The sequence below is a fragment of the Lineus longissimus genome, chromosome 16 (genome assembly GCF_910592395.1).
Source record: "Lineus longissimus chromosome 16, tnLinLong1.2, whole genome shotgun sequence".
NCBI classification, from domain to species: Eukaryota; Metazoa; Nemertea; class Pilidiophora; order Heteronemertea; family Lineidae; genus Lineus; species Lineus longissimus.
The window spans coordinates 3,872,542-3,891,332 of NC_088323.1; the positions used below are offsets into that span (position 1 = coordinate 3,872,542).

Consider the following 18,791-nt stretch of genomic DNA (forward strand, 5'->3'; position numbering starts at 1 on the left):
TACATGTGGTCTGCGTGTGAAGTACTTTCTTGTGAAAGACACCTTCATATGCACCTACGCGTATTACTCAAAGATACGCAGGTCGAGCTGTCCAACACAATATCGTATTCTGGAACCAATTACCTTTGCAATTGATTTGCTATAACCAATTAAATCATACTGGGTGTTAATCAAAACAACGGTCCCATTGAAAAGTCAAATAACCCTTGTTTGAAATGACGTACACATGTAATATGATACTGTCCGAAACGAGAAGATATGTAGGTAACATTGAAAAAAGCTGCGTGCTGAGATGTACTGTAAATATTACGTAATACATATACTTTAGGCCAATGAAAAAGTGGTATCATTTTTTCAACAGGAAATCTAACGGGTAGCTGTCATGGGACCGTGGGGGTACGTATTATTTAACACTCTGTACCAGCGCAACAAAACTGGTAGTATTTGACTTAGTATATGGATCTGTTTTTGTAAATTAACCGCTTTGTTTAAACGGCTAGGTAAGCGAAAACGTCCTTGGCTAAACTGGTATACAGAAAATCGTTTCCGAAATGTTTGATGATCTGCGCTGGTCATATACGCCTCAGCCTGTTACCGAACAGAATGAAAAACTGCCTGATCCGAGAATGGCTAATTCGGGTTGTCTTGTACGTGACAATGTGGACCTTGTCAGGTTAGTGCTGAACTCTTTCAAGAGGCTTTTTTCTCTTTTTTCCCCTGTTGTTTTCACCCTAGAGAATCACATTTCTGAACTCCAGGCAGAGAGAGGCCAAATAAAAATCCTAGGCGGTTATCACCGACATTTTATTTTTGACTTTAAATTAGCCATAATTGCGAGATTCAGATCGCGAGTTTGGTCCATGTTGCAAATAGACCAGATGAAACATGTGTGTGTTCTCTACTTCAGGTGCAATGGCCGTCGAATCCTGGCAATTGAAAATTACCCTGAGAGATCATCCATTAGCTGGGACGGGTCTTTATGTGAAGGTCAAACTTCACGGGAGTCTCGGCGATAGTGATTACCTCAACATGGGAAGTGTACCCAACCCTTCCCCAAATGATGTACCACCGTGAGTATTGCCTTTCACACTACATCAAGCGCACTAAGCTATACTCATGGTCATGGCTTTGCCAGGCCTCAAATGCCGTCCAAATACCTTCGAGTATACCGCATCGGGTTTCTCATCCTAAGCTGAGAATCAGGGGCTTTCACTGGGAACTTACCAAACTGATGTTATGGGTCCCAGGCGAACTACAGGCGTACTACGCTATAAGCGGAGTTAATATTACCTTGGTGTTAGCTTATGATATTAACTGTTTTTACAATTTTAGAGTGATATTTGAAAAGATCTTGAATTCGTCAATACAAGTTGGTCGGCTGAACGCCTTAGGCATGGGCATGATCGACGATTCGGATCCAATTTTGGTAATGAAGGTATGGAATTCACAGGCGTAGTAGACTCATACAATTAGGCTAAAGCGGCCAATGCAGTAATGTAATGCATCTGCACGTGACAGACTACAGGCCTAGCGGTGCAGAACCAGGGGTTGTTTTCATTTCATTTTTTTATCTGAAAACATAAAAAAGGCTTTTGACGTAAAATGCAAGGTGACAGTTTTGGAAGTTAGATCGTATAGATAGTAGCCTCCCTTTATATTGAAATATTCTCACAGTAGTAGGCCCTATATATATAGTCCTCTAGTCAACTTATGAAAAACCTAACAAATCACATGTTTTCGCTGGAAATTGTTGAATGGACCCAAGGAACATTTATTTTCAAAGGATCACGGGAAAATCGCTAACTAGCATAAATCCAATATGTCCACCAATCTCAACTTTGGCTCTGAATCTCCTTAACGGTTGGCTTTTGAGCATAAATCAATTCTACATAGTCATAATATCATAAACATCAAAATAGGTCATCAGATATGCCATGACGGACCCATGACGTGTAATCGGCCCAAACCATTCTTTTCAGGTCGAAGTGTCCAACAACGACACGACCTATGTCTTTGAACGTAATTTTGGATTTAAAATCAGCTCTAGTACCAATTACAACCTCAAAACATGGAAGACTTCATGTAAGTACACTTGCTTATGCCGAGAAGATGAAAACGAAAGTTGGCGCGGGGCCATAAGACTTCAAAGATGGCGTACTCGAAGATACATGTTCATACATGATGTAGCCCAAACCTGGTTGATATCTGGTTCAGAGGTCGCCAGGATATCGCCAAACCGCACTTGTTCGGTTTCTAGAACTCGTTTCTGGGGTAAGATAAGTGCATGAGTGAGATAACGTGTGTTTTTTGGCCAAGCGATGTTTACACTGAAGTTCGGGTCGATTCTCTAGAAATCGATCCGAAGGTGCGGATGTTTTTTTAGGTAGAATTATACTATCTTCTGCGTAAGATTTAACAAGATTTAACACATACATGTGTACGATACCTAAACCCATCATTGCATTGCAGGGGATGATTGCCGCGAGGCGAAGTACTGTAAAATGAAAGACAATAATTTAGGAACCCTCATTTCATCATCGGGGAAAAGAAACAAGTTTGATTGTGGGTCAGCATGCTCCCTGGAGGAAAACTGCCATGCCTACCGTATGCACGCAAATATGTGCGAGTTGTACAGTGATGTTCAACCGAAATCTCCTGGCCCGTACCTTAGAGTAACCAGACAGGTTACTCTAAGCGCGTACGAATATCACAAATTGACATTTCTGAGGCGATACGACGGATGCGTGGGGCGCTGAAGGATGATGCCTGTCCTCGTTCTAACCGCTATTACATATGGACAACATTATTTTTTCAGATGCAATGTCGGTCTCAATTGAGTTGTTCTACTATTCATGTAGTAAGCGTCTTGACCCCATGGAGAAAGCATGAAGGCCTTCACGAAGGTCGAAATAATGTGACGGGATGTTTACACCTATTAATGCCTTGTTGCGTAGTTGCTTAGATGCATCTGTCCGTAGGTTAAACTAAAAAATCATGGACCATTAAACAGCGGATGCAAGATTTAATTGCGACTCGCCAGGGAAGCATTGTTGTTGTCGTTAGTTCTACTTTTTGACTGCATTCCAAGTCTTCCGTGATGGGATATGCCCTCTCCCTCTTACGCAGAAGGAATCTGGAACGCCAAAGATGCCGATTCACAGCATTTTAGTCGAAAATGTACATGGACACGGTGCTCTGACCTGGTGCACAATGCACATAGGCGCAGTGTTCTGACCTGTTTTTGCCCTTATCAGTGTGCCAATTATAACGAGTGTTGTGAAGCGATTTGGTGTAACAGTAATCACTGCCAACTAAAAAGTTTCTGCCTCATTGTTCGATGGCGGAGGAATAAAGCGCCTGCTTTAACCAGTTTTAAATTAAACGCTTTCAGTGGAATATCCTGTCCCGCTGAGATGCTCTATAGGGGTGATACTTACACCCCGGGAAATATTTTATCACGACATTAAAATCTGAAAGCAATGACATTCAGAACTAATGACAAATCAATCGATTTGCCAAGACTGACCAAGTCAGACCAGCGAATGAGCCGAGTTGGCAGAAGACTAATGCAGGCCATCGACCAAGCAACTGCCTTCAACTGCACAGTATAAACTGTAGCTTTCTGACTTTTGTAGCACCACTAAGTTTTATTTCGGCCACAGCAAATAGGCTCCATGCTCATGTGTTGGCCGAAACACTCTTTAAGGTTTTTCAGCAGCTCAATTAAAGCCTGAGAGTGGTGAACAGCAAATAGTGCATCTTGACCCTCTGTGACTTTGGTAGACATACGCCACTACCCGAGCATGGAAAAGTGGTGCATTCAAGTGTTGGCTATTCTGGTTATCGGGTGCATGACGATAAGGAGGCTATCAGGTCAGTATATTTTAAGTTATCTTACATTTGTATCCCAATAATCTGGTTGTGTTATATGACTTTCAGTTGTGTCAAAATAAATGTCCGATTTTAGCCGGATTTCAGACTTTTTCCTCTAACCAAAGGCCAAACTTGATACCCGGAATGGACAGATCTCGGTCTCAGCTCTCTGTAGATTTTTGAATTTTCAAAAGTACATGTAGATCAAAAATGATTTGCATAATAAAACAAAATTCAGACTTTTTGCTTTGGCTCATTGGCATCCTTGGACTTTATTGCAGCTCTAACTCCACAAACCTGGAGCTTGACGATTACCTTCATGAGTATGTCAGATGCTGGGACTAGTCTTCCTGTCAATGTTACCCTAACTGGGTCTTACGGCATCTGTGGACCCTTGTCTATCGGGAGTTTGGACATACCCGACATCGCCTTCCCTAACTTAATGTAAGTATGCCTTACTCGAAAAAGTACTTCTGAGAAAAACTTGTCCGTGAGACCTGAAGATTTTGGAATTCTCTACATCATCCCGAGAGCTGACCATTTGTTTAGACAAGAAAACTAACAGTACGAACGAGTAAATCTGCAGGCAATGTAATACATATATACTAAATGACGTCAGCCCAGTTCCCTCTTTCCTCTGATCCCACTGTTTCGACGTTGTCCTCCTGAACTGGCAGTGAGGTAGAATGGGTTATTTGTAGCCCCGGTTTATTTGTAGCCCCTGCATTGTTTGATGCATGGGGATATCAATCAATATCATAGGCAGGGGCTACAAATAAACCGGGGCTTCAAATAGACTTTTTAACACTCACGATGCATCACGCATTATTCCTAGCCTAAAATGGAATGCCGGAAACACATACATAGAATTAGAGTGTACATTTGACCCGTCAGCTTTAAACTCTTGCTCAATCTATATTTCAGAGTCATTGAAAAGATTATTAACTGTAACGCCCGTGAAATTGGCCGACTGAATGTTTTAGAGTTTGCAAAGGTTGACAAATCGGATCCAATAATTTTAAAGAAGGTAAAGCCAACATTGGACAGGGTGTCCCGAAAAATTATTCCTTTCTAATAGTGGCTAGTGTTTTAAAACATGTTTTTAGTGTCACTACATTACATTTGTATACACCTGAATATACATCAATAGATGTTTACACCGTTGTGCTCGCTGTTTTTTCTTGTGGCTCATGAAAATAGAAGTAAACAAAATTTTTTGAGATTATTATAATTTTTATTAATTTTTTTAATCGTTATTTCATTATCATATAATTATTCGATATAAAAGAACTGAGGGCAATCAGCCCATAAGCTGATGCAATGCAAGATGTAGCCCACTTTAACATGCATGACGAGTAACTTGTCATAGCAGATGTTAAGTAACAATTACTCGATTTTCATTTTTCATATACTATAGATACATTTTTATTTTTGATTCTGTTATTTTGACTCTTTTTTTTTCAAACGTTTCAATGTTTAGATACTAACCGTAAAAATACTAAAAGAAGCAATCGCGTGTTCATATCATATTTTACTGCTTCCTCCAGGTTGAATTGGCCAATAGCGTCACAACATTCGTTCTACTTGATTGGTTGAATACCGCATATGGATCGAGCTTTCATCAATATAAAAAAATGATGACACACTCCCGCATCAGTAAGTGAACTATGTCCCACAAATCAGCATTGCAGTGCCATGCTAACCATTCCACATTTTAGTATGCTTTCGTGATTAACATCGCCCCAAATGTTTATTCACTACTACACGACTCCTGTAAACTTTATCCAACAAAATTATCACATTTTCTCTCGATAGACAGTTTTCTAATGTCTAGAAACTAAGATTTCATTAAAAGATCCCGACAAACTTGGTCATAGATACCATTTGTTGATGATGTTTGCTTGCACGATTTTGCGAAACTTTGTCTAATGCTTTTGCTATTGCTTTTCTTCAGGTTGCGTGGAAGGGGTGTTCTCCACTATGTACGACAAGAATGTAGGAGGGCTGCTTTCCACTGTGCAGCGGTTAAACAGGTTCGAATGCGGGGCTAGGTGCGTTCGGATTGCCCACTGCCATGCCTATATTCTGAAGGGAAATGTGTGCTTGTTGTATTATTACGACAAATCGCCTGATCCCCCCGTGCCGTACGAACATTATTACAAATTGAAACGTCTGCGGCTATACGCAGAAGGATGCAAAATTTAGTCAACGTCGGCGCAAGATATTTGTAATTTGACGCTGATAAGAATAGTGATTGTAAAACATAATGCTCTAAGATGATTCAGTTTTCGACTTTCATCATTTGATTTCTTGTCAGATAGCTCTGTGATCGAAAAAAACACACGTATTTTCATGGCCAATGTCACCGAACAATTATCCGCCGCGTATGAACTTTGGTATCAGGGTCAGCAACAATATCAATAATTCCCGTGTCACTAGACTATAGTTCTTTTTGAAACAAGTATATTTTGGTACTTGGCCGAACACTTTCTCTTTTTCACCATTTTGAAATTGGAAAATGCGCATCAAAACACCCGAGTTATAACAGACTCTGCACTATCAACACTAGGCCGTCGTCGGTTCCAAAGGTTCAGACAAGTCCTGAAGGCGAATTTCATCTCTTCTTGAAAACTCTTGTTTCGAATAGAAAGAATCAGTGGATTCAGAAAATGAGAGAACTGATAGACGGTCATCGTGATGATCTCCAAAATCGAATAAAATGGTTCATGTGCCGCATCTCCGACAATAGGACGCATGAGCTGAACAGTTATGAAAGGCCACCAACAGATGCAGAATGCAATCACAATGAAACATATTGTAGGTGTAGCTTTTTTGTTCCTGATGCCAGGCTCAGAACATACTTGCACAGCCATTTTATGGATCTTCCAGTAACACCACACGATGATGAAGGTTCCAGGTACAAATCCGCAAATGACGAAAAACATCATGTATGTGAAATAATTTAGGCCCGCTTTGCAAACCGGCGCACATCGCCGTATTTTCAAGCCATTTCCTAACGATCCTACAGTCACCCCGTAATCCGCCCAGCCGAAGAATGGAGGAATTGTTATCGCGATCGAATACACCCAAACAAATATGGCAAGCGACGCCATCTTCTTTTTCGACCATTTTGTCATGTGATGTAGCGGAGCCGCGCATGCGTAGTAACGGTCCAAACTCACCAATGCCAAAGCCATGATCGTTTGTATTGCAAAGGTGTTGTACGCTAGAGTGAAAAGTTGGCAATCTAGTTTGGTAAATTGTTTCCTGTTAGATATGGTTGTAACAAAATTTAGGAGTGCCATGATGACGTCACCGATTCCGAGACTGACTATGAAAATATAACTCGGGTTGTGAAGAGACTTTCGTTTCGCCACAGTAAAGAATAAAATTGCGTTTAGAATCAGCGAAAGCAAAAAGTTGCCAAAGTTGATAAAATATAAAGTTATTTCCCACCAGTCATACCCGGCGTTGAAAGGTAGTGAAATGTCCGTTGTATCGTTGTCAGTTTCGTTTAGAGAAGTATTGATGTTCATTGCAAAATCAAAAGATGACATTACTGCACCTTACCCTAAGTGTACTGTATTTAACACTCTTTTTAACATATTAGCACTCAATTCTACTCTCAGAGACAAGGCATTGTCGTAGACAGACAGAGTTTTCACAAAATTGCTAATTTTGGAAAAATGGCTCCTGAATGTACATGTATATGTAGTATGACAAACGTTTTACCTCAGATTACAGTTTTTCTTGCCGACGATATTGATATTCGTTTGTTTATTATCAAGCTCCCTGCAGTGCGGGAAATGCAAAAGTTGGTCGGATGTGAAACATGCTTATAGTATCCAACAGATCCAGTTGGTTGGGAGAAAACACCTTGAAGTCCCTATCCGTAATTAATTACGAGTAACTCGATCTTGAAATGTGCTGGTATCTCCTACGTAACCGTACGTTACGAAAAATTACAATCGACAAGCAAAGTCAGTTTGTATAATTGATGAAAATTCGCGGTAGTATCTTCTAGAATGAAACTGGTTCTAATCCAACTGAATCGTCGAAAAACAAATGAAGTCCGCGAGACTTTGCTGAACGAAAGCACTGTCATTGACATTAGTTATTCAGTCCTGTGGAGAGGGTTCCAATCATGATTAACATTTTTAAAACCGAAGCACTGTCATTCAAATTAGTTCCATAATAAGCGTTATTCCAGCGGAGACTGTTCCAATTATTATTGACTATTCAAAAATCACATCATCTTGTCTCGGGAAGTACGGCGAATGACAATCACCCGCGTTATCAAGTCCGTGCACGTACTAGATGGTACACTGACGTTAATAGGGACATGCACCAAAGTATGGGCGACTCATTGCATACCACTATACTGCAAACATTCATTCATTTGAAGCACGAGCGACACGAAAACTATTAGATATGTGGACTGGTATTGCCTACGGAACATCTGAGTTGATTTCTAGCAAACAAACCCGGACAATAAATATTGTTGATTGTGATACAGATGTTGTAAGTCCATCCTGTTCAGTGTTACTGTCACGAACCCAAAAATGTGTACGTGATTTGCAAACACAGAAGAAGGTGTCAAGAACCAATAAATGTCGAAATTAGCTTATTGGGTCTGCAATGTCCACTTAACCAGGGAAGTATTATGATAATACAACTTTGAGTTGCTGTAACTTTTTACAATAACACTGTGTATGTGTTCGATGATGACGGTTGGAATTTTCAGATTTCTCAGGAACGGAATTCTTGTCGAATTTCTTGGAAGTTGGGTCATGCATGCGTCATAGTGTTTTGCGCTTGATTTTTGTTAATGTGGCATCAATATTGATATCATATCAATAACATCAATACCCATTTTTTGGAGGGAGAATATGCGAATTACATCAAACATGTAGACATTCTCCCGTGAATCAGAAGGCGTGTACAAGTCGCCGCTACACGTAAACACACGACGATGCCGTTCGCGTATGCGTGCAAAAACATCATATTTTGTTGGAATGTAGACGCGTTCATTGCTCTTATTGCAGCAACAAGACGGATGCCGGCATTAGTAAATGTTTAGACTTTGAACAAAACCAACACAAAATATTACAAAACAGATACATCTATAATTAAGGTATTGTTGTATTTTAGCCACATATAAATAATTTAGTACATGTATTTACAAATTGACTAGACATTCCACAAAAAAGCAAACACATTAACTATGTTTCTGACAAAAAACGCCTTCAAGAATTTTCAAACGAAGTTGAGAAATATTGCAGGTAATAGTGCGAATCCAACGTCAGTTACCGCCATCCATGAATCATCTGACGTATCCGTATTTCAAAATCATTTCCAGAAAAGTCAGTTATTTCAGTCAACAAACTCATTCTAAATGTAATTACACAACACTTGCCATTTTTTAAAGCCAACAAGGTCATTTTGAATGTGATTTCAGAAAACTTAACAACTTCTTCAGCCAACAAAGTCATTTGAAATGTGATTACGACACAAACCTGCCAATTCAACTTTTTCAGCCAACAAAGTATTTTGGAATGTGATTACGACACAAACCTGCCAATTTTTTCAGCCAACAAAGTATTTTGGAATGTGATTACGACACAAACCTGCCAATTTTTTCAGCCAACAAATTATTTTGGAATGTGTTTACGACACAAACCTGCCAATTTTTTTTCAGCCAACAAAGTATTTTGGAATGTGATTGCAGAAAACTTGCCATTGTTTTCAGCAATTTTCCGATCACGAGTTGCTGTATCCTGCCGGGTTTCCGCGTCGCTTTACACCCAGACATTCCCACTTGATCCACGAAAGTCGAGCTGTCAAATCTGAAAAAACGAAAACAAGTACTTCTTTTTTAAAAATCAACCTTGATTTTCGCCCATATAATAACTTGACATACGCAGCTTTTATCTGCCGTGTCTGTATCTTTATTTACTGGTCGTTAGATTTGCATTGATTATGCAATAAATAATGATATGAACCAGATTTTGAATATAAAAGCGGAATAATGATATAGCATTAACATTGATTTTGTGGTCCAATTACATGCGCATAATCATGAATACAATTTGTAGTGCCACGAATTTATCGTACATAAAATTCAATTCACGCACATGCACATGCAAAAATATAAAAAGCGCGACTTTGTCAAAGTATGTTTTCTTCGATCCCAGATGTATCTTTTCTAAAACAATGATTTGTATGTTAGGATTGCTTAATATTTTCAAGTCCTGTTAGATCGTTAAGTTTTTACAAGCATGGATTTCTAAATTTTTTCGGACGAAATTTTCGGTTGGATTTCTATATACAAGGCCTTTTTTAAAATTCTCCGAATTTCAGTAGTTTTAAAAAATTATTTCGAGTAAGAGATGCTGGTTTCCGAATTTTTTACCAGTCCGAAATTTTAAACATGAAATTAAATCAAATAATACAAAATTTTTGTTATTTCAAATGTAAATGTTGGGTCGGTATTGGTTTTAGTATCTTTTGGCATGAGTTATACAAACAAAATAGAGTAGAGATGGATGCCGAATCTTATGGGAAACAGTGGGTCAACGAATCTACATGTAACGCGACAATGGTTTGACCTCTGAGAAAGGATTTCAAAGTACAATACGGTGTATATAATAAAATGTATTTTAACTTTCAGGGTGAAGTTGTTCAATGTTTTTAACTTGGGTATCTTACACGTAACTTGGCGTTAAATTATATGGATTTATTAAAGGAGATAGCGCAAGATGTATATAAGTAACACAAGCCAAGCGTTGGTGACAAAACTTATTTTTGAACAACCAGACCCAAAAGTTTATTTAAAAATCCATAAGCGACGACGTTTTAAGTACATGTATAGTAAAATAACATAGTATGAGTTAAATATTTACTTACCACTCGTGTTCCATTCTGCCGTCTCCTTCGTTCCGTTTTTCATCGAGTTTTCGATAAACTGAACTGGGTCCCGTCCAGACATCAAAATATCCCTCAACAATGCAATGTAAGCAATCGCCAGTCTCAAAGTGTCAATTTTTGACAGCCTTTTCTCGTAAGGAAACGTTGGAACGTGGTACCGTAGTTCTTCAAACGCCGAATTAATACTCAACATGCGTTTTCTTTCACGAATATTTGCCGCATGACGTTCTATTCTATATCCACCCGGTCCAAGAATGTATTGTCCATTTTCGTCGGTTTGGTACTCTATTTCTCCCTGGCCTTCTGCACTCGGGTATGAGGGTCCGCCCTGACCGTATGCGCACGACGGCGCGTCGAAGTTTCCTCCGTCTTCGGGGTACGGGTACATGTTTGAGTGTGTGTAGTCTGTCCGTGGTGCGTTCTCCTTCTGAAGCGGGTAATATCCTTCTTGCTGGTGGCAGTAGCCCCCGCCAAAAATACCATCAGTCATGTTCTTGTCACCTTGTCCCGAACAGCCGCGCCGAGAAAAATAACGCGAGTTTTCTTGACTGTAGAATACAAGTTCACTCTCGAAATCCTCTTCAAGTTGGCGGAAGCGAGACCTGTCAGAGGCAGGGTGTTCCTGGATATTTATACCCCAGCGGAATTCTTTCATAGCTAAGAAGATGTCACTTTCAAATGACGTTATCCAATTAGCAGCCAATTGGTCGGGGTAACCCTCGTCCCCACGTGCGAATCGGCGGCTGCAGACCACAGCGGGTAGCCACTTGAGCTCGTGCGTACTTCGGAAAGGTTAGCCATCCGTAGAAGCGCCTGCCACGGGTTAGATTTTTGTTTGGATTCTTGAGTTCAGTTTAAACGTAGTAAAATTTAGTATTTTTTCCAACCTAAAGTAAGCAAAAAAGCAAGCGAAAATGAACTTTATTCAGCGTTCTGTTTGCATTGTATTCAATGAAAAGGGCGTGACGTTTCATGAGAACTGAAATCACATTGATTTGGATAATCAGAATCGAATCATTAGTAACAAGTTGATGATACAGGCCAAAACACCACTTTCTTTGTGATTTCTGAGAAGTTGACTTTCTCGAACATCCGGTTTTTACTTCACACACTTCTTATTCTCAAGAAGAACTCATCTTGACCCTCAATGTATTGACATTGCTAAGCTTTACAAACAACGCGCGTCAATACGGAGGCAATACCACTGGATGTTCAGTCTGGATGACATTGTCCAGCAGCTCACTTGTTGGTCATAGGATTGGAGCAAAATACCTCCAAGATGCACTCCGTCGTCAATCTGAAAATCGACCAAAAGTTTTTTTGGGGAGGGGCAGGGACAATTTTGTCTGTTTTCTGCTGAAATATGAGATTTGTGGCTTTTAGTTCCAATGATAGCCTATAAATCATCTTAACCAAATCCCTGCTGGGGACGGGATTCTGTCGTCTGCGCCGGATTAGTTACCAAGGGAAGAACGAATCAATCTGTTTACATAGAATCCTGACAAGACCTCGCTCCTCGAGGACAATACCGGATCTTACGTAGCTTCAGGGCGGCCACTTCAGATGCAAGGCACTTAATTTTACGTAAGGTTTTACCAGAGATTTCGGTGCACCTGCATGCGATAGGTAATTTTTCTCCGGTGCTATCTTCGGCAGTCATGCTCAAAGACAATCCCGGGAGGCCCGAAGGCGGGGAAGCGATCAGGTCAGTTGCTACTACCTCTACTTCGGCAGGAGCGAGGTGGACATCAACATCAGAAGCCGACCTCTGGTTATTGAAAACGGTTTCTCACGTCGGTGTCGAGATCGTAAAATCTAACACGAGAAAGATAGATGTATTTTCCAGTTGAATGCCTGGTTACCAGGGTTAAACGCCGCTATCAAAATACGCAGCGGCCATACACCGGGCAAACCGACCCTAAATCACTTAACTGTCGTTTAGTATGCAGGCGAGAAATAGACGCATGAAAAATAATTAAAACATAATCAAAAATGATTAAAACTTTGGCACCACAAATGAGGTATGTTGAAAATAATGGCGCGAGCTTGACCATCACGTGATTTGCACGTGGCCTGACGTCGTCTGCTCCCAAAAGCTGTGAAGTGACAATTAAAATAGAAATAAAAAACAAAACTGACTTTCAAGTCGTTCCATTCCAGGACAGTTAGTCGAAACATTTAACAGTTGGACGCCTGATTTCAACGCGTGGTGGTCGATCTCGCGCACGCGATAACAAACGAGAATTGTATGATCTCGTGACTAACTTGATCGCACGATATGTTGGCGATATCAGTAAGTTATTCAGGAGTTCATTATCAGATTCCGCAACGGTTGGTTCAATTGTTAAAGCTTTGACACGGTCTTTGGCACATCATTTAGGCCAAGGCAAGGGAAATGCTCCGGGACGAAGTTACCAAAATTTATGGATACATTTCGCGATCACTTTAAGCACACTGGCCTTTGAAAAAACTGCGTTTGACCCCAGCGAGTATTCTGTAATTCGAATTGCCCTTGACGTGGTTGGTGGGGACGCCGAGGTATCAAGGAAGAAACGTAAACTTAAAAAGTACAAGATAACACTGTTACAGCGAAAGCTATTTTTCTGAAAGTGTTTTCTGTAAGGTTTGTATCACAATTGCTTGTGAAATCTTCGACCTATGTCAGAAATTCTTCTAACTCTTCCAGATACTAGCTTATTTTGTAATCTTTTAATGGCACTGTGGTTAAGAATTTTTTTTCCTGAAACAATAATCTTGTTGTGGCCTTTACTCCAGCACATCCTCCCTCCACCGTCGTTCGGCACTCAGCAGACAATGCCCCCACAATCTGGCCCACGTCAACGGCGATCAGGGAACAATTAAAGCGCCGTCATCCCAGCAAGGCACTCAATGGACACCGCTGCCTGATGCGTGTGCCAGCTAATTAAAAGTTCGTCGCAGCCGTAAAAGTTCTAACAAGTTTGCGGAGGTATGAGAGACAAGGAGCAGGTCGAAGCATCGGAGCGCGAAGTTCATGCGCTGGGGGGCGCCCGACGACCTGCAAGACACCGTCAAAGCAGCTCCCCGGCTAACAGGGCAGCAGTCCCCTTAAGTTTACCAAATGAAACGTGATTGACGTTTTGTCCTGGAAAACTAACAAGTACAATTACTTTTTTCCTATTTTCTCTCGTTTTTCATTTTTTGATTTATGACTTTTGTACAATTTTTTTGGCGTCTTTTCGCTTGTTTGATATCTCTAAAGAACCGTTTGATGCTTTGCAGTTAACAGCCATCGCATTACAACAAAAAAGTGGGTCTTCATCTTTTGACACGTAGTATGGTGACGGATATGGTTCTATTGCGGCTATGGCCGTCGACTCAGAGTTGTCTCCTGACGATTTATCCTTGGACATTTCAAACTTTTACACCGACTCTACGAATATTGGCATTTTCATCCATTAGAAAGGTATGAAAGTCATTGATCCGAGCGACCACCGACTCAACGAGTCAACAAATACGTCTCCATGAGATCATCAAGAACCAGAACGAAGAAAGTCCCAACTTCCGGAGGCGCTTCCCGGAGCGTGTCAGCGGATGCATGAACAGGTCCAAATACACCCCATTGTCCCCCGATGAATAAAACCACGGAAACTATTTTAGCCGGGCAGTGTCATCCTGCTCTGAGCACCTCTTCACCGCTTCGCTGCGACGCCAAGGAGAGACGCGTGTCAGGGTATTATTTTCCCCTTAGGTCGCGACACCTTCCTTTTGTGCTTCTTTACCCGACGCGGATTGTTTTGACCCTTTAACAAGGCGTACAACCCTTCTTGATACAGGAAATGGTCTCTTAGGTCCCCCGGCAGCTGAAAATCCCGGCTGAAAATGTTACGTTGTAACCGAAAGAGGACTCAGAGGAAAATTTTTTACTGGTCTCGTTCAAAGGAAATCTAAAATTGATACCTCGAGGTGATGATTCCCGCCTTCTTTTACTTGTAGCTTCGCAGAGGCTATTTCCTGGCCATGCGTTACCGAGATGGACGGCTTTTCAAGTGGCTTTGAAGCGCTCCCGATCTCAACGACCAACGCCGTTAAAGTGAAAAGGCGATCTGAGGCCTTGTTCACATAAATATCACGACCTTGTCACATTTCACCTGTCTCGTGTATCTCTGCAGTGTCATAGCACCGATCCCGGGCTGGCACTTTTCTTTCTGCCGTTTATAAAAATATTACTGGCCGGGGTCACTTTCTGCACATCTATCAAATCTTTGACACGAAACAATTTTTAAAATGATTCGATGACGTCGCCTTTAAGTCAGCACTACTTTGCCGTGATAGTGGCTTGACTCGGCTGCTACGTATCCGCACACCAAGAGTGTGGCCCGTCGTGGTATCTGCTATCAATTCAGCATTCAACAGCTGCTGGGCGCAATCACCGGCCAATCATTAGGTGAACAACACTTATAATTATGTCACAATATCTGCCATATTTGACGCAATAACTGAAGGGTGTCATCTTCCTCAGACAATGACAACAACCTCCCTCACAACAATGATAATAATCTCCTTTATAAGAATGACAATAGGAAGAATAGTGCAATCCGCTGCAGCCGGGAGGAAACCTCCAAATCCACTTAACTGGTGTTTAATCCTGTGTTAGATAATTCAGGAACTTTATTTACTGGAACATGTACGACAACGCAAAGCCTTAACAAGCTACTCCGAATTCCGCACGGGATCAGGAGTACGAATATAGCAGAGATTCTGCGAGATTTGGTGCTGCCACGCGACCTTGTGAGAAATGTAAACAAAGTTATGATCTATTGAATTTTGCTTCACTTGTTTATTTTGTCTTTCTTAACTGATGTGGTGCGCATTCACGGTCGATAATTGAGATAGTTCTGTACTAGCAACAAAGAATAGCTCCCCCCCCCGACGAAAAGGTCGATGCTTATACTACGTGTCACTAAACCTTATACCAGTGTGGCGATTCCGATAATCAAACCGGTTAAAGGCCGCCGGAAATTTACAAAAGACTCGTTGGGATCATTCGTGGGTTGGTCAAAATCAGGAACGAAAGGAAGCGATCGGACTTCACAAGCCCACAATCATAACACATGATATGTATACCCATCATATGATGATAGTAATAATTTTCTGCCCTTCTCCCATTGACATCGTCAGTAATATGGCTGACACTGCCCAAAGCCTCTCACCACCACTAATCTCCAAGCACATCTCGCGCAAACCCAATAGCTCCAAGTTATTGTCACTTTCTCGGAAGACACAGGCAATTTGTCCTAAACAGGCGAAGACATCAACACCATCTTCCCCAGTCTCAAAGGGATAATTTAGGGCAGATCTCGGGGGGATTTATGGCTCATTGTCGGGATATCGTTAGCGACCTAAAGTCATGAAGCTCCCTGACCCGGCCCAGGCACCCGCGGCGACAACACTGCGGACTATCAATTTCTAGCGCCTCGACTGCTAAAATCTTCAACTCCCGCTGTGAGGTCCTTAATTGTGTTTAATAATGAGTTAATTTAGAACTAATTGTTCCTGTCCTTCGCGAAGGAAAGGGGTAATTAATCCTCGGTTGTCACCAACACAGGATACTGGTTGGGAGTTGTGTAAATCGTCTCGGAAACCTCACACGGGGACTGAGCGCCCGCCATTACTGTTTTGACACGTGCACATTTTGATATGACGTCTGCGCCACGTGCTCTCCACGTGACACCGGATTTGACCAATGATTCCATTTCTTGTTTGAACCATAAGTCGTCTTGAGAAGTGAAACTATAGATTCTCCTTGAGGAGAGAGCTTATTTCCAGCAGATAAGAGTGTTTCCTTTGATATTCGACCACGTGGTATTGTTGGGCGACTGGAATTCGAGTCGCCACTTCGAAAATTTAAATGGATGTTGTTTTCGTTGTATTTTCGCTACATGAAGGAAGAGGGTTGGGGACTTCGAAACAATATACAGGTATGAAACCTCCGAACATCAAAGCCTGCAACTCTTAAAATGCATACTCTGGGGCCTTTAGAAAAAAAGTCAGACACACTCACGTAGGGGATGGGCGGACTTCAAAGTTGAACCCACCTCTTGTCATCCTTTTTGTCCTTTTACGATTTTTACAAGTTTTATAAAATAAAAAAAAGCTACTACGTTCTGTGGCTTCTCTACTTTTGCAAATTATTTCTACTTCGTCGATTAATCAAGAGCTTTACCATGCTATCGTGTTAAAGGAACATTACTCCCGACTATTCTTCACAAAATATGTTCTGGAGCTAAAACTATTGAACTGAATCGAGATATGTGGGTATCACAAGGAACAACGCTGTTACACCGATGGAGGGCCGCAAAAACGTTTTGGCTTGACAAATTATATTGCATCAAGGGGAAAGCCAGGACTGCGAAGATATACCGTGAGAAATTCTATCTCGTAGACTTCTATGAACCATCAAAACATCCAGTCATCCTTAAAAATAACATAGCAGGGGATGTCACCTTGTATTACAGCGGCTTCGATTAAACTGGTACAAACAGCATCCAGTGCCGTTGCAGTGTCATCGGGTATTACATTGGCTTCGTCAAATTCAACGCACGTGGACTCCCGGTGCCATCTTTGGCTGGCATGTTGGGAGTCGTACGGCTAGAAGATTTTGTCATTTCTATGGGTTCGAAAAACAGAATATTCGCCGTTTAATTGGTAAGACACTCTTGTTAAGTAAAGAAAGTTAATAGTGGTCAATGCAGTCTTTGTCTAATTAGATTACATCTATGTTAATCAACGATGATGCCTCTCACGAAAAAAACACTCACAAGTATCTCTGGAACCGCGGATACAAGGGTCACTTATAATGCTCCTCACACACACCGCTCGGTAAGTGTAGTGCCTAGTGAAAGGCCCGGGAGCTCGTGATGAAGGGGTATCGGAGGAGGACGAGGCACGGTCTTTGTACCTGATAAATTACTATTATCAGTGTTAAACTGTATTCGGGACGAGCAATTTGGCCCAATGAAGCAATATGAAAAGCATCACGCTGATTCCTCTCACATAACTATGTGGACATTAACCTTAATGAACAACAGTTACAATAATTCTTCGTAATGTTTAATATTTATTAACGGTCAATTATTACAATTGCGGTAGAAACTATATACACCATTCTGTAATACGTAATTGTAAAATGATTCAAATCTATTCCAAGAGGTAAAACAGCGTCGTTCATTCGACAAAGCAATTAATATCCAGTGTTATGGAAATGACAGGCGTCGATGAACATTGCACAACAACATTGCGTTGTCATAAGTGCATTTAGTGTGATCCTGTGTACTCATGATAAATTGCAGGATACATTGACGACTATAATATAGCATTAAAAAGAGAAATATTACGTATTTACATGTTTACTACAAAAACGGAATAAAAGGAAAACTTTTTATTTGAAAAGACTTTCCTTGGAAGACCATCACATCCATTGTTTCTGCTGATTTTAATCCGGCCATTTTATCACGAAAAATAAAGATTTGTTGGTCTCTTCACTTCTTAACATCACATTGGCAAGCAGTAACATTACGCATCCGATAACCGCGAATCATAATTTCTGTGGAAACCAACGATTTGACATCAAACAGAAAGCGTCTTATTTTGAGCCGTTTCCATAGTAACTCCCAAAGTCTATCATCTGTTATTGACAGACGCCCATTCCTCTGTGACGTCACACTGAGCGCAGAAATCACCTTTCGGATGAGTGGTGTCTGGTGGAGACAGCTTCGAATTGAAATCATTAGTGGCTATGAATCTATTAAAGGGGATATCGCCAATGTCTGTATTTTCATGTTCTCCAGGCAAAGTTGTCTTTTTGATACGAGTTCGTCGGCAAGACATGTGACCGTGTAACCGTAGGGTAGTACATGTGGCGACGCACAGTGGCGAGTAGGGGAACGTTTTCTATAACATTTCCAGACCTTGAAATATCCATGCAGGGTTTGATGGTGTACCGGTCATCT

General features: G+C 41.1%; 2 protein-coding genes across 2 annotated transcripts; one reads left to right on the forward strand and one right to left on the reverse strand.

Moving 5' to 3' along the window:
• Positions 1-560: 560 nt before the first annotated feature.
• LOC135500683 (uncharacterized) lies at positions 561-7,633 on the forward strand. Its single transcript, XM_064792292.1, has 9 exons — positions 561-673; positions 908-1,070; positions 1,333-1,435; positions 1,980-2,082; positions 2,470-3,873; positions 4,155-4,317; positions 4,798-4,900; positions 5,421-5,529; positions 5,828-7,633. The coding sequence occupies exons 1-5, from the start codon at positions 604-606 to the stop codon at positions 2,754-2,756; spliced, it is 726 nt and encodes a 241-aa protein (XP_064648362.1). The 5' UTR covers positions 561-603; the 3' UTR covers positions 2,757-3,873; positions 4,155-4,317; positions 4,798-4,900; positions 5,421-5,529; positions 5,828-7,633.
• Positions 7,634-9,351: 1,718 nt separating this feature from the next.
• LOC135500699 (helix-loop-helix protein 13-like) lies at positions 9,352-11,372 on the reverse strand. Its single transcript, XM_064792314.1, has 2 exons — positions 10,780-11,372; positions 9,352-9,719 (listed from the first exon to the last, which is right to left on the reverse strand). The coding sequence occupies exons 1-2, from the start codon at positions 11,288-11,290 to the stop codon at positions 9,634-9,636; spliced, it is 597 nt and encodes a 198-aa protein (XP_064648384.1). The 5' UTR covers positions 11,291-11,372; the 3' UTR covers positions 9,352-9,633.
• Between the last annotated feature and the right edge of the window lie 7,419 nt (positions 11,373-18,791).

Coding starts and splice junctions, on each gene's coding strand:
- LOC135500699 (XM_064792314.1), bottom strand. CDS start 11,290: ATGACTGATGGTATTTTTGGCGGGGGCTACTGCCACCAGCAAGAAGGA. Junction 9,720..10,779: donor GGCAGAATGGAACACGAGTG/GTAAGTAAATAT, acceptor TCGTTTTTTCAG/ATTTGACAGCTCGACTTTCG.
- LOC135500683 (XM_064792292.1), top strand. CDS start 604: ATGAAAAACTGCCTGATCCGAGAATGGCTAATTCGGGTTGTCTTGTAC. Junction 1,071..1,332: donor TCCCCAAATGATGTACCACC/GTGAGTATTGCC, acceptor TTACAATTTTAG/AGTGATATTTGAAAAGATCT. Junction 1,436..1,979: donor ATCCAATTTTGGTAATGAAG/GTATGGAATTCA, acceptor CATTCTTTTCAG/GTCGAAGTGTCCAACAACGA.